Below are 15,446 nucleotides of genomic sequence, written 5' to 3'. Positions count from 1 at the left end.
TGTCCATGCCCCTAACTGTTGAAAACATAATCAACGTGTTATATATTTGTTATTTGCTTTAAAAGAAACATGTGTAGATATAATTTTATTATTTTAATATTAGTTCATTGAAGCCAATTCAATTAGTTGAATCAGTTGTTGTTTTAGAAGGACAAGTGGGGAGTCATTCAAACAAATAAAAAGCTAATTCGAAGACATTAAAGATGTAGTTAAAAAAAATAAAAGAAGTGTTTTAATTTTGCTGCAATTTTTTTTAATTCCCTCTTTAAACATCATATTACACGATAGACTGTGACTTAAGATCTCTTCAGCCAATCACATAGAAGCACAGTCCATTCAATATGATTTTCTTAAAGACAAAAAGTAAAAATTTAAAAACACTTTATTGATGGCAGTGTTCTTATTTTCCTTTTCTCCCGCTCGCTGAAACCAAATGCCTGTATTTAATTTCACTCACTTTGTCCACCACTTTATAAATAATCCGTTGACACCCTCATTCATCAATTTAACAAGTTTAAAAGGTTTAAAGAAGGCCCGGGGGCTTTTACGTACCAGCACGCTTAAAATACAATTTTGTAAAAACATGTGCCTGTGGAATAGATTTGAAAGGAAAACGATTTGTCAAATTCCAATTTGAATGAAGACGTACTACTAATTCACCAACAATATTCAATTATGTTTTACAATTATTTTTACATTACTTATAATGTAGAGATGAAACACTTAGGTGGTCCTTTCCTTTTTTTATTCGATGAGAATTAACAAAAAAACTTCCATTTTTATTTTTTAGTGCGGGTATAAAATAAATCGAACCAATGCAGGATTGTCCCACTTCCGTTGGGACACTCAGTTATTATTAAGATAAAACGAAATCTCGCAAATATGCGCATGTTTCTTATATGAAAAAAGAAGAGAGCACTGGTTTGATCCCCAATGCTTATCATCGGTTCGTGAACGTCGAGACAAGGGAAGAAAATGATGCAGTCTCGCTGCGCCCCCTGGCGGCTGCTACGAGAAGCGATTCGTGTCTTAAAGGGGACGTTTCGGAACCCGGAAAATATTTTTTTAAGGTGGAACGGGAGAGTTGGCGGAGCTACGACGTCTATGTTTATTTATTTAACGGTGTTTTTGCAAGTGACGTACTGGGAAAACGACAACAAGATTTGTTTTTATTTTTTACCCTCTAAACCCCAAATGAAAAGCCAGTATCTTCGTAATCTTTCTGTAAAATAGGTGAGAATTGTCTCTAATAATCGAATCCTCGATTAAATCGAACGTGCACTTTAACGAACTTAATATTCACGTTGTAGTTTTCCCCGTGTTTTTATTCCATGTATAAAATAAAAGTGGCACCTTCAAATTAAATTAAAAAAAAACAACGTTTGAATATGTATACCCAGGAAGTATGATCGTTATACAGAATACACAACATTTAATATCTGTGAAAAAGTGTACTATTTATGTCATATATATATCAAGTTTAGAGTTATAAAGTATTGTCAACTTTACAGTAACTGTGAGATGTTATTACCTCCATGTGATTCTATTGGAGTCATGGTGAGTGAAATCCTCCCACAACTTCACACCCGTCTCTCTCCTCACCTGCATACAGTCACTTGAAGGTACCTGCATGGACCTCCTCTTTTTCTTGCCATTCTTCCTTCCTGTGAAGCACACTGAACCATTTCCACAGACTTATGTTTGGCTCTCATTAGTTCAAACCATGGCCGCTTTGACCTGCTCTTTTTTTTTCTGCTTGTCTACAGCAGCTGCTTCCCCAGGAGACCCTTCTTGGTGGTTCTTAGGGTGCGTCGACACCAGCAGCCTGCTTCATCCTGGCAGGCATGTCCGTGATGACCTTGACCCGGTGTCCTGCTGTGTCTTCTGCCGAGATGAAGGGTGAGGAAACACGTTAAAAAGATGTTCTGTCGTTTAATGATTTAAAAAATGGCGACAAAACAAGTCATTATACCATTTTTCTGCTGTTCTGTCATAGCAAGCTTGGACCAGATTTAAAATGTGCATTCATTCGTTGTAAATCGGGGTCGGGAACTTGTTTCTTATGTACGAGCATGCAAAATTGCTAAAGCCAGCTCTATCTTTGTAAGTCATGAACATGAGTTTGTTAAATGTCGTCCCGTGACCTTTTATTTGTGTTCAGAATTGTTCAAATGACCCACAGGCCACGGATTCCCCACCCCTCTTTTAAATCTTACGTGAGACCCTGAAAATGTCACTGAGAGACGTCTAAAAAGTTAATTTATGCAAATACAATAACTATCGCATGTTTAACCTGACATTTGCGCAATTTCTGTGTTTTACTGCTTTGTATGGTCTCTCTGAAGAGTCCCTATTGGGAGCATGGTGGGAAATTTGGCACTTTGCAGGACAGAGGGACCATTTATGTGCCGCGTGAATGTGTCGACCCCTCTGGAGAAATTGCATGCCGGTAAGACTTTTGTTCTGGAAGTTTGCGGGAAATTGGTGGGGGGCGACCTGCCCAGGTCACAGGTGAGAGGCTATTTAAAATGCTCTTGTGGGAAAAGAAAAAAAGCTTGGTGGTTTAGATTCTTAGAGTTGATTTCATGTTAGGCATATAGCATTGATTTATTTAAAAAAAAAAAAGGGTTTTGTATATTTTTAAAATGCAAAGACTTTGAAAATGATTTTTATTTTTGATTTCTGCCGAGCACTTCATACTGTATTCAGATATAATACTTTCGGTTTAAACCTTTCGAATTGTGTTAAGGAACTTTAAGAAAATAACGTCCTAACCCTGTAAAAAAAAAACAATATAAAAATGGTTGCTTAGGCCCATGTAAACATGATAACATTTAAGCATTTAAATTCATTAGATCCATTTTGAATCATTAGATCCACTTTTTGTTTTTGAACCTAAAATAATGACGATAATAATGAGTGACAAAAATCAATTTATTGACATTTTGTAAAACTTCATGAACTGTAGAAAACTTCAGGAAACTATTTTATTTGTTGACATTTTCATTTAATGCTACAGCATTAGCCTGCAAGCTCCCTGCACATTTTGTTAAAATCTAAAAAGAAAAATGCCTATATTCTGAAATTGAAAAGAATGAACATGTTGCAAATCTTAAAAGTCGGTTTGCCGTTAAAACCATTTAAGTAAAGTCAAAATTTCGGAGTCATTTTCCATTATCGGTTGGCATTGCATTGGCCCAGAAAAATATGACTTGTGCGTGATCTTTTTTTGTGTGTCGACGGATGGATTTTCAGGGACGGTGGGACTGGGTGAACCTAATTACATCACTGTGGAGTTCCTCTGCGGGACCTCTGAGGGTCAAAGTTCACACCAGGTCAACGTGTCAGATGACGGTTCCTTTGCAGTTTCATATAAACGGATTATGCAAGCCTCAGTCAAACATGAAATCAGTATGTCTGATGAAAAACAAACCAGTGTGTCCAATGACGTTCATATTTTTAACCTTTTTTTTATCATGTTGTTTTTTTAGCAACAGTCCCCGAGCCCATTTCCAGGCGGCCCTCCCCCCCGAGCCTCCGCGTCCTGGCGCCGTCGGAGACCTCTTTGCTTCACGGAACCCCCCTCCCACAGTCCCAAAGCGGGACGGTGCGGGCTGCCAATGTGGGGGATCCCATCACACTGCGAGCGGACGTGGCTGACGGGCCGGCAGCGCAGTTGTGCTGGTTGTTTAGTCACAGAGAGGGGGACAAGAAGGTGGGGGTCGAGAGGACTCGTGAGGGCCTGAATAGCAGCCTGGTATGTGAGCGTACGCTTCCCAATTAAAGGGTTTATACATGTGTAAATGCATGTGTGGGGGGTCTTTTTGTTTGTTTGCTTATTTGAATGAAGTTTTTTTTTCCGGTGGAGGCATCATTTAATCAGTGTATGAAAATGAAGTTATGTACTCAAGGTATGGACCTTCTTAAGCAGAGGAGTTCGCATCGTGACAGTGAGTGCTTTCAATGAATGTGGATGGACACAAAAGAGAATCAACAGTGTGAGTATTGTGTTTTTTTTTAAATTTGAAATGATGTCATTTCTGTCTAAATGTTTCATTTGTAATTTTTGTTTAAATTTAAATATTTATTTAAAATAAATTCTGCCTTCATTCATTAAATAGCTTTAGTTACCTACTCCATGATAAAAAAATAATCATTAAAAAATTAAATTACAGGCAGACAGTTTTTTTTAATCACGTCAAACTCGACCTAAAAAAAACATTCATGAAAACAAATGACAAAATGACTCAAAACAGAATAATTACAAAACATTGAAATATCGATTTATCTACTTATAGGCGTTTGTGTGTCCTGCATTTGCTGACCTTCAAGTCACCGTTCCCAAAATGATTGACAGATGTAAGAAGACACCCACCAAGACCCAACCGCAACATTTCCAGAGTTTTTACAGATTCGATTTCACTCCATTCCTACTTTATGCTTTATTGTTGTGTGAAATTTGTCCTTTTTAGCTGTGAGCATTTTTACAGCAAGGCAAACCTACCCCACCAATACGGATGTGACCTTCCTGGCTTTGACTGACCTGCCTGAGCCTCTGGACTTTCTCTGGAATTTTGGAGACTCCACAACCACCAGAACCAGTAGCAGGAACGTCACCAAAAGATACTACACTCCTGGAAAGTATGTTGCATGGAAAACATAAAACATTTCCTTACCAATAATTGTATTAGATATGCTCAAGTTAAGTATGCATGAATTATACATTATGTTTAATGGTGTGATTTTAGCTACCTGCCATACTGAGAGTTATATCAAATAAATTCATAGCTCTATTTTTTTATTTGTATTTGTTTTTCCTATGGAGGTACAACATAACGGTGGTGATGTCTGATGGTCGCATCTCCCTCACCTCCGGGTCGTTGTCCATCCTAATCCAAAGAGCAGTGAAGCTCAACAAGCTATACCACCAGGCCTCCATTCTTCGAAACCAGACCACCACGGTGAGTTGCAGAGTCAATTCCGGCTCTGACGTTACCTTCCTGTGGAACTTCGGCGATGGGACGACAAGGGCGGGACAAAGTACTGAACAGCACGTTTTTCTCAGGTGAAGAACATTTTCCATTTCAAATGTGGTTCTAGCATTGCACTTAAAGTACACAGCGACCTGCTAATATTTTCCCGCTTGTAGGACTGGGGAGTTCCTAATCGAAGTGACCGTGTCCAACCGGGTCAGTCGTGCCTCCCTGAGTAGCGTCATTTTTGTATTAGACCATCCATGTCAGCCTCCACCTGTCAAGAACATGGGCCCTCTCAAACTACAGGTAAAGCCTTTCACTTGTCTTACCGTGCAAATTTACAAAGATGTCGATCGATTCAGGTGCGAAGACGCGATATCATCCATTTGGGGGTGTCCTACGAGGCTGACATCCAATGTGACACATCGAGGGGCCTCCATTACACATGGACGTTGTTTGACTCAGCAGCCCACGTTTTGCTTCTTCCTGATGCTCACAAGCAGAGCCTCGTACTGCCGGGACATCTCCTGCACTATGACACCTACACCGCCATGGCCAGAGTAAGTTGCACTAAGCATCCATTTTGTTCATATTTGTCCCAAGCGTGAACTTCTACTTGCAGGTGAAGATAGTTGGAAGTGTGGTGTACAGTAACTACAGTTTGAGAGTTCAAGTGATTCCCAGCCCTCCTGTGGCTTCCATCCAGGGCGGCACCAATATCTTCATTAACAACAGGAACAACGCTATGGTAACACTTGATGGAGGGCATTCCTACAATCCTGACTTTCCTCTTGAGCCCTTCAGGTGGAGGAACTCTGAAGCCCCTTGAATATGTTTAACTGAAAGGGAATGATTGAATTCAAATATTGTTTTATTTCTAGCTTCAAATGGATGTGTGAACCAGTTAGCTCCATCAAGAGTTCCTGCTTCGATCATGACGTTCCTGCTTACTCTGCTTTGCTCACCTTTCCCGTGAGCTTCCTCAAACCACATTTTGACCAGTTCCATTTCACGCTCACCGTCCACAGTGGAGAGCTTTCTGCTTCGACGCAAGCTTTTGTCACACTAACGCCAAATGTCATCGGGTATGAGACAAACGTGATTGCTATTTGCAGAAATAACATTCAAATTTAGCTGATTAAAATGCCCAGTTAAGATTTGACCTTTATTCTGTCAATGTTTCCAATTTAGTCGGCTAGCCGTATCATGTCTTGAATGTGAAGGAGACCAAGTCAACAGTGATCAGCCTATCTCAGTCAAAGCTATTTGTGAGGTTCCTTCAAACCAGACCCAGTACACCTGGACTTTGTACTTGGTTAATGCTTCATCCAAACCTGTGGTTGAAGGTAAGCGTGGATTATCGGAATGACTGGCTCGATGGTTCGAATAGAAAAATCATTCTGTTTTGTCTTCTTTTCTAGTCCCATTTTGTGATACAGTTGACCTAAGTGCCCCAACCACCATCAAAGAAACAACATCCACGTCACTCTCAGAACTTCATCCACATCGTCTAAATGCTTTGGGGGAGAGGGAAATTGAAAGTCAAATTTCTATTGATTACGACTCCTCTGCGGACTGGGAGAGTGCTGACGTGATAGATGGACAAGGTATCTACACAAGTCGCCATGTATCGAGTCTGTGCATTGAAGCCTCCGCTCATCTGCAGATGCCGATATTCCCTTGCCGATCGCGGAGGAGGGCGATCCAGGAATTTCAGCAGGGAGACCAACAGGTACACATCATATTTTTAAAAACTGCTTTTAGATTGTGTGCCTAATATTGAGGATGTACTTTTAGATCTGGATGTTCAGACCTTGAGTCTAGCAGACGATCTGTCATTCAACCCAGAGTCACATGACTCTGAGGGAAGTGATCTGTTTGAGGCCAGGCCCAGGCAGGTCATTCCAAAGCAAACTTTGATCGACCTCCCTCGAGACCCAATAGAGGCGGGGGTGTTTGCGTCTTACACCTACACAGGTACTCAAACATTGCCTTGGTTATAGTTCATCATAACACCATCACAATTTTGCAGGACTTTCCTCTCCGTTGCTCAGCTTCAAACCTTATAGTCTCAAGCCTGGCAGCTTGTACATGCTGGAGGTGATGGCTAGTAAGTCCTTCATATATTTTTTCTGAAAATACCTGGGACTCTGACCACGATGTATTGTTTGTTTTTTTGTTCAAACAAAGAATCTCAAAATAGTATTTTGGGACGCACTCAACTATTTTTTCGAACAAAGCCCATTCCGAAAGGAATGACATGCCAGGTGCAACCAAGTCAAGGGGTGGAGTTGTTCACACACTTTAGCATCTTCTGCACCTCAGGGAGAGAGGTACAAACATTCTACTCTTACATTTGAAATCGTTCCCATTCACTCTCAATTTCCGTTTTGGCCTGTTGTTCACTTTTCCTCAAGAGTCCTCATGTGTGTTTTGAAGGACTTACTGTACGAGTACAGCTTCAGTGTCGGGAGTGAAGATCCCAGGATGTTGTACCGTGGGAGAAACTTCCAGTACTACTTCAGCCTTCCCTCTGGACACCCCATTGATGACTATAAAGGTAAAAGTCAAATCCATCAAGTTGGTGACTGGACGAATGGTGCATATGTTTGACTGGTTCATGACTTTTTACTCTTGTTATAGTAACTGTGTACATAAAAATCCGAAGCAGCGTGTACGGATCGGCCACTCAACTTTGCCCGGTAACTGTCCAAGTCCGTCCCGGTTTCTTCAGAGATGTTCCATCTCACAATCCTGATGTGGCGTTGTAAGTTGCACTGTTTAAAAAAAATAAAAAATTAAAAAAGGGTTGACCTTACTGGTGTTTTTTTTTGTCCTGTTTCCAGATCCCAATCAGGACTGAAGAACCTCTCCGCATTGATCCCGCTTGGGAACAGTGTCGAGATTTGCAACTATGTCAGCGTGTTGACCGGCATCCTGAATAGACTCAGCTTGGACAGTCGGGCGGATCAGCACACTCAGGGTCATATGCGGAATGTGCTCATCTGCACTATGTGCCAGCTGGAAAGTAGTGAACAGGTACAAACACAACTGAAAAAAAGACAGCCACACTATTTAGACTTCTCACAACTATAGTGAAAAATTGTAAACAGTGAAACTAGTGGTGGCCTGTGAATTTTAAATGTTCTTCCATTATTTAAAGTATTCTAACATGTTATTTGATGGCAGGACGCAATGATGGACAAGTTAGGCATTCTCAGAGATCTTTTACAAGTTAAAAGACAAGTAAGTATATATTTTTTTCAAATAAATACTCATAAATGTTGGCTGACAGTTATATGCTTCTTAGGTAACGTTAGCGAGTGCCAGGCAAGTGGTTGCCCATGTGAAGGCCATCTCAGGGCAGCTCTTCCGACCCAGTGCACAAAAACGCCGCCAGTTGGACCAGAAGACGCTTAACACTCTGCTCGCCGTGTTGTCGTACAGCCTGGAGGCCGCTGTCACAACTGAATCATCTACAGATGTTACATGTAAGGTGGCATCAAACCCACAAGATGGAGTCAATACAGGAAAGGACATTACGGATTCATCCGGTGATGATTCGCAAACAAGTAGGTCACGGCAACTCGTGGAAAACATTCTACAGACGGCTTCCGACCTGATGCTGGTGAGAGCTCAAACGTCAACATTGGGGACTTCATTTACGTTCTTGTTATCAAGTGTTGTTGACTGTCTTGTTTCAGAAACACACATTGTTGAGCAAAATCCAAGAGCACAAGATCAGCAGCAACTTCATTTCTCTCAATATCGCTCAACAGAATTCCTCCGTTGCAGTCATCAGAAGCGATTCGGTGATCTTTCACATGCCTTCACCCCTGCTCCGTTATTTCAGAGGAGAGTGTGTGCTCAGCCTTATTACTGAACTCAAACACTCACCTTGGATCTGGGCAGCCCATCCTGGCAAGGTGAGCAAAGTGGGGGCGATATAATCCAAGGTAATAAACTCAAAGAAATGTTTGTTTTGCTCTTTTGCAGATGAGTGGACCAGTGGTTGACTTAACTCTGTATCAATGCAGCACGAGGAGAAAAATCTCACTTCGATCGTTCGTCCAGCCAATCTTTGTGGAGATGAAACCAAGAAAAGTATGTGGCGTATTTGTAATAAGCTTGAACTAGTTGTGAATTTATTTTCTGTGACCGTGTGCCTCACAGAAGGAATCTGCAAATGAGCATCTCCTCCTGAGAAAGCGCATGAACTACCACAGCTTCAACATAAGCCAGGAGCATTTACAGCAGGCCATCCAGTTGACTGTTACCTTCACGCTCCCATCGAAGCGGCCATTTCCCGTCATGCTCCTCTTCAGGTACAGCATTGTTGCCTGCTTTGTATCTTGGCTGATTATTGATTTTTATCCCGGCAGGATGTTTGCTAAGCCGGCTCCCAGCATGCACCACCTGCACAAGCTTCACCTCTGGGAGACCAACATCACTCGTATCACTTTGCCACCATCCTACCTCAATAGTAAGTTTTTTTTCCAGCATTCATTTTCTTCCTGACCAGTTGCTGTGAATTAAACAGAATTCATATCTAGCTCCAGGGATTGGCTACCTGGCGTTATTAAATGGCGACTTTGGGAAACAAATCAGACACAAGCACTTGAGCAGCCAGATCAATTACACTCTGACGGTGGAGACGAGCCAATGCTTGTCCTTTGATGGCCTCAAGAGCGCCTGGACGCCGCTGGGCTGCGGCACACACCAAGCAGACAACACAGATACTGTCAACTGCAGGTACATATAAGGCCAGTTGTCTTTCCACACGAAGAGGGACTCTCACTATCTATTTTATGTCTGTCCCAGTTGTCACCAGTTGAGGCCGCTAACTGTGGTGCAAAAGCAGATTCAGAGTAGCTATGAAGCAGCTGACCTGGACCGATTCCTCAGGTGATTTCCTCACAGAACATTCTGAATTGAGACTTAATATAATCTCAAATGATCATTTACGTGATTCTTTTATGAAGGCTGATTTTTTTGGAGTCATTTGTGTCCTTTCAGCGAGTCCGCTGATGTGACCGTCCTGGTTGTCCTGTTGCTGTGCGCGTGTCTGTACGTGCCAGCGTGGGTGGTATGCAGGAGAGCAGACGTCATCTCCCAGCAGAATGGACAAGTCCACTACCTTGACGACAACTGTCGACTGGACCCGCATCTCTACGCTGTTACCATCCACACTGGCCTCTGCTCTCCATACAGGCCTACCGCAAAGGTATTTCTTACTCCAAAACTTTGGATGACTATTAAAAAGGAATGTCAATCTTCAAAATCACGTTTGCTAGGTTTACATCGCACTCTACGGTGCTAACGGCAACTCACAGACAAGAGAACTATACGTCCCAGGATGCACTCTGTTCAGGAGGAACTCACGAGACACCTTCATACTCAGGTTACGGCCGAGCATATTCAAATATCACTTTTAAGCAAGACAGAAATATGAAGTTATTATTACATGACACCACAGTGCAGCAGATCATCTGGGTCCGGTGTGGGGGGTCCACATCTGGCACGATAACTCGGGACCTTCGCCGCATTTATACCTCAAACTAGTTGAAGTATCTGAGGTAGGATTCGCCTGTTGTGTTATTTATGTTGTGCCAAGCCACATTTTGTCATTTTGTGTGACGACAGGTGGGGCAAGCTAACACGAGGGAGCAAACATGGCTCTTTGCAAGCCAGCGCTGGTTGTCGGTCAGCAAAGGCGACGGCCAAGTGGAGAGAATGCTTCGTATTGGTGGAATTGGATTAGCTCAGGTGCATATTTGGATTGATAGTATTCAGGTCAAACAATCCTTTTCTTTTCTGCATGACGTTTGTTTGTGTGTATGCGCAGATGTTGCGCCTCATGTTGTGCGACTACCTGGCTGACTTTCACACGTGGATGTCTGTATACAGTTGCCCTCGGCCTCACTCCTTCACATGTACACAAAGACTTAGCGTATGCCTGCTGCTATTTGCGGGCTATGCCGGTGCCAATGCGCTTATCATATCACAAATGGATGACGTGGTGGGTTCCAATCATGAAGAAATCATTTTGGGTGTTATTGATATTTGATTCAATGTTCTTTTCACAGCTGCATTTGGAGATGGGAATTACCGCTGGGTCTTTGACAATGGCAATATTAAGTGTGGCGGCGGGGTTGCCCATGGCGACAATGGTAGCGTTCCTGTTTCGAACGCAGGAATTGAAGCTGACGACACAGACTTTTCAGAATCCTTGTGAAGGTGAAGGTCATTCCATCATGGGGAGGAACACCGCAGATTGTTTTTGCTTGTCTGATTTTCTGTGTTGATGTCTTTGCAGTGGACAACACCTTCAGAAAGACATATCAGGTTTATAGCTCCCATAACTTGCTCACTGGGTTTGACTCCTCATATTCTCCTGAGCTTCGAGTTGTCAAATCCAGGTCCAGCATTCCATTGACATTTTTGTTGTAGGATGCAGAAAAGCTGGTCACAAGGAATGTGAACAACACGGACAGTGAAATTCAGACAGAAGTTCTCCAGAAGCAGATGGGGCTTGAAGAAGAGACATTTTCCAAGGATGGAAGTGAGGAAGGTAGCTTCCGTCAGGCAGCTTGTTTTAAACAAGGAAGATTTCTTTGTATTTTTGACAAGCTAAGTTGGAGGAAAATGAAACCAACGTGGCTTTGGTGTTACTACTTGGCCTGGGCGCTGTGTCTTCTTCTATCCTTTGCTGGTCTACTGCTCGCTGCTGTTTTGGGACTCAGGTATTTGCTGTTTATATTTACACTATCACTCTTTAACGTGCCACACCTTCCTTTAACTCAACTGGCATTTGTAGATATTATTATTAGTTACAATTATTTTCCATTTCCGATTTTGCGGACCACCTGCAATAACGCTACAGACCACAAATTGACCATTTCTGGCCTAGAGAATAAAGTCAAAAAGAAAGTGTCCAGTGAGTGTTGTGCTTTTTTTATTTGACAGGTTCAACAGCAGTAAGCTGCAACTGTGGCTGCAGTCTCTCTTCATCTCCTTGTTGTTATGCTTCTTCCTGATCCAGCCAATTGCGGTAGTAAAACATCATTTCCCCTTGTAAATAAAGATTTGACTTCATACCTTTTGGCTGCCACAGATCCTTGCTGCTGCTGTGACTGTCTCCATCCGGTACAGAAATAGAACCGACTTTTATCGTCCCACCAAAATCATTTTTAAAGCAGAAGAGCTGATCAATTCTGCTTTTCAATCCGAGAGATGCTTAGACCTTAAAAAGGTAATGACGACATTCCATTTAATTTGAAATGTGTGATCTCACTTCTACCATGAAAACAACTTTGATTTCTGGACTTTCAGCTTCTTGGACAGCGCCAGCGAGCGAGATTTCTCAATCTAGTGCGTCCACCGATTGTTGCGGAGCTGAAGCTGACTCGAGCACGCAGAAGACGTGAGGCTTTGATTCGTAAAACCCTCGGGTGAGTGTCAATGTATTTTTTCTTGGTATTTCCCTGCACTACATACATCTGTTCTTTTTGTCATTTAGGGATTTGTGTGTGTTTGTTGCCATGCTCCTCCTGATGCTGTGCATTTCCAACAGCAGCTCAGTCAGTGACCACTACCGCCTCAATAAAGCTGTCAGAAAACAGATTATTGGGTGAGTCATACAAACACATCCAGAGATATTATCCAGCAAAAACATGATAGGAACTCAAATGATTTGACATTTATTGCAGTAGAAGACAGGAGCCTGCATTCATGTCCATACAGAAATATGAAGACTGGCGGAAGTGGATGCAGAGCAGTCTGCTTAATTTACTATATAAGAATACCTCTGCTGCAATGAAGGTTCATTTGACAACAATTATACACTATTTGTATTGCCATAGAAATAGCAGGTCATCTTAACTCTGATTCATATTTTGTCTTATGGCTCAATAGTATGATGTCTTCCAACCATCATCCATCTTGATTGGAGAGCCAGTTGTGTGGATGACGCAGCTCTGCACAGTAAGTAAATTAAAAATCACTTACTTGTAGTCGATGTCAATACTGTGCCTTGACTGTCAAAGAGTGAATAGTTTTTATTTTTAAGTGGCTAATACTACAATTATGTGCTATGAAATGATAACTTTCGAGTTTAAAAACATTGTTGTTGTTTTTTGCACTTTTGTTTCTTGTGCGGCATTTTCAATTAATCTTCTATGTTTGTTTTTTTTCAGAAAAGATGTCTGCCCGCACATGCCATCGCTACATGGTGTGCTGGCACTGCGGTTAGACTCGGCCGCACTAAGTAAGCATCAAGTACACCATAATGGAATGGCAACATTCTTGATTCCCCCAGTGAAAGTGTCCCTTGCACCTTCATCAGATCTGACGCTGCGTATAGACTGAAGGCCCTGCAATGTGACGGCTGTCCGATTCTCAAGGTGCAATTCACTATGTATAATCCTGCACCTGACTTGTTCACCGGTGTGACTCTGCTCGCTGAGCAGAGCTCCGCTGGCACCATGCTGCCTTCAGCCGCAGTCCACTCGGTGAAGGTTTACCAGTCAGCTACTCAGTGGGACTATCTGGTCACTATCTGCCAGGTAACAACAATATAGTCAGGACATGTGATGACACCATTTATTAAATTATTCTCACGTTTGTTTTGCATCCAGCTGCTATTTCTCTGCCTATCTCTGCTACATCTATGTGTTGAAGTTAGTAGTGCATGGCAAAAAGGCTTGAAAGGATACTGCACAGCACCCTATTCCTGGCTGCATGTAAGTGTTACTTTATATTACCCAGTATTCATTTTTAAAAGTGGTTAGCACGTCTGCCTCTCAGTTCTATTGAATCTTTGAGTTTGCTGCCGCCTAGCGTTTGTATTTCAAATTGTAATCTTTGTTAAATATTTATTTGCATCTCCCATTGAGTGCATGTTTACTCTTTGTGTACAAATCACAGTAAATCACCTCGTGGTATTTCTGTATGTAAAACATATGTAGGTAACTCTCCAAATAGCAAACTTCATGCACTTTTATCACAACATCTACCGCTCTGTGGAGGCCATGAAGGTTGTGGAAGTGCTGCAGAGGAACAATGGCAAAGAGCATGTGGATGTCAGCCTGCTGGCTGCGAGGGATCAAGTGAGACAATGACACAACCATTTTGAGTATGGACAACATTGCTGAGCCTGATATTTTGCAGCATATTCGCTCCCTGCACGGCATTTTGCTTCTCCTTCTCACTGTAAAATGTGCGACCACGCTGAAGGTGAACAAGAGGTCTACGACCGCCTTGGCCTGCTTGATCCCAAACCTTGTAAGCAATAATGCTGCCACTTTCAACAAGAACATTAGAGGGAACAAGTAAACCCAAACACAGTCATAAGTCATACCTTCCCAAATGGAGATTTTTTAGTCTAATCTTTTCTGTTGTGTTCTAGATGTCAGCTTTCATCCTGCTGCAGGTTGTACGCTCCCTTCATGGACTATTTACCAGCCGGGGCCTGCATTCTGGATGTTCCTTCCTGAGCTCTCGAATCCTCTGTTTATCCATCGCTGCTGTGGTACAAGTGTCTCACAATAATCAGTGTTGGTCCACATTATTGCTGTGCTCCAAGATGTCCCTTTTCCACTTTTTTTTTTTAGATGATGGCTGTCATATCCTCATCAAATAGGAAAAGGCAACAAAGCAGGAAGCAAGTGTGCACGTGGATGGAATTAGGTGGTTACCTCAGGGGCTGGGTTTATGAGTTCACTGGACGTGAAAGACGGGCAAGGCCTGTCGTGCAGAGCAAGGTGATGAAAAGCTACTTGATCATTGAGAAGACCCCCAAATCACACACCCCTTTTGGTTTCAGACTTACTACCTGGAGGAATTTGAAACTTTAGTGGATGAGCTACTACTCAGACTAAACAGACTGCAGGCCACACTGCCCCCTATTGACCATTGTGTCCACATTGATGACAGCTCTGGAGCCTCTCTCCAGAAGGAGCCCAGCTCTAAGGTCTTAAGAAAATCCACATGCATACAAAGTGGATGGTTGTTTGAACTCTTTATCTGTGTTACAGAACAGTGCAAGATCTTGCTCAACAGAATCAGAACCAAGGGTGATCTGTAGTGGACAAGCAGAGTGTCATTCAGTCCAAAATGGTGCTCTGGAAAGGCAAATTAGCCATATAACAAGGACAAGTTGCAGATGTTTGCTTTGTAAAAATATCAAGTGTGGCAAAAGCATTCAGGCAACACCTACAGAGGTGTTGGTTGAAGCTCTGATCCACAACGAGCCTTTGTAAGCATCCCTAAACTTGCACACAGGGACTCAATAGTTATGGATAACTGTGAAAAGGAATGTATTTGCATTAAATAAATACATCTACCTTGAAATGCATGAACGCAATGAAATAGAGTTTGTGTCTTTGTTCACATGCTGGCATACAAATTATGTTGTGGCTGTATTCTATTTATTATACACAGTGTGATGATGAATATGGAATATACATGATA

The 15,446-nt window shown here is 42.2% G+C and overlaps 1 protein-coding gene across 1 annotated transcript; it reads left to right on the top strand.

Annotated features, from left to right (window-relative positions):
• The first annotated feature begins 1,082 nt into the window (after positions 1-1,082).
• Positions 1,083-15,329, top strand: LOC133143986 (polycystin-1-like protein 1). Its single transcript, XM_061266322.1, has 53 exons — positions 1,083-1,233; positions 1,767-1,899; positions 2,346-2,449; positions 3,256-3,411; positions 3,492-3,757; positions 3,912-3,998; positions 4,299-4,359; positions 4,473-4,641; positions 4,826-5,065; positions 5,150-5,282; positions 5,339-5,536; positions 5,599-5,780; positions 5,858-6,061; positions 6,168-6,322; positions 6,398-6,583; positions 6,643-6,708; positions 6,774-6,953; positions 7,009-7,086; positions 7,167-7,309; positions 7,416-7,536; positions 7,620-7,743; positions 7,823-8,015; positions 8,166-8,222; positions 8,287-8,604; positions 8,681-8,902; positions 8,973-9,080; positions 9,150-9,301; positions 9,359-9,459; positions 9,530-9,728; positions 9,798-9,881; positions 9,993-10,200; positions 10,271-10,377; positions 10,453-10,552; positions 10,620-10,742; positions 10,822-10,995; positions 11,063-11,213; positions 11,293-11,321; positions 11,427-11,719; positions 11,943-12,027; positions 12,091-12,228; positions 12,309-12,427; positions 12,496-12,606; positions 12,686-12,797; positions 12,891-12,959; positions 13,172-13,242; positions 13,321-13,540; positions 13,613-13,717; positions 13,943-14,083; positions 14,145-14,258; positions 14,383-14,505; positions 14,588-14,737; positions 14,800-14,946; positions 15,011-15,329. The coding sequence occupies exons 3-53, from the start codon at positions 2,362-2,364 to the stop codon at positions 15,233-15,235; spliced, it is 7,386 nt and encodes a 2,461-aa protein (XP_061122306.1). The 5' UTR covers positions 1,083-1,233; positions 1,767-1,899; positions 2,346-2,361; the 3' UTR covers positions 15,236-15,329.
• Positions 15,330-15,446: the final 117 nt, after the last annotated feature.

This window comes from Syngnathus typhle, linkage group LG19 (assembly GCF_033458585.1).
Source record: "Syngnathus typhle isolate RoL2023-S1 ecotype Sweden linkage group LG19, RoL_Styp_1.0, whole genome shotgun sequence".
NCBI lineage: Eukaryota > Metazoa > Chordata > Actinopteri > Syngnathiformes > Syngnathidae > Syngnathus > Syngnathus typhle.
This window is presented reverse-complemented; position numbering and strand designations above follow the sequence as displayed.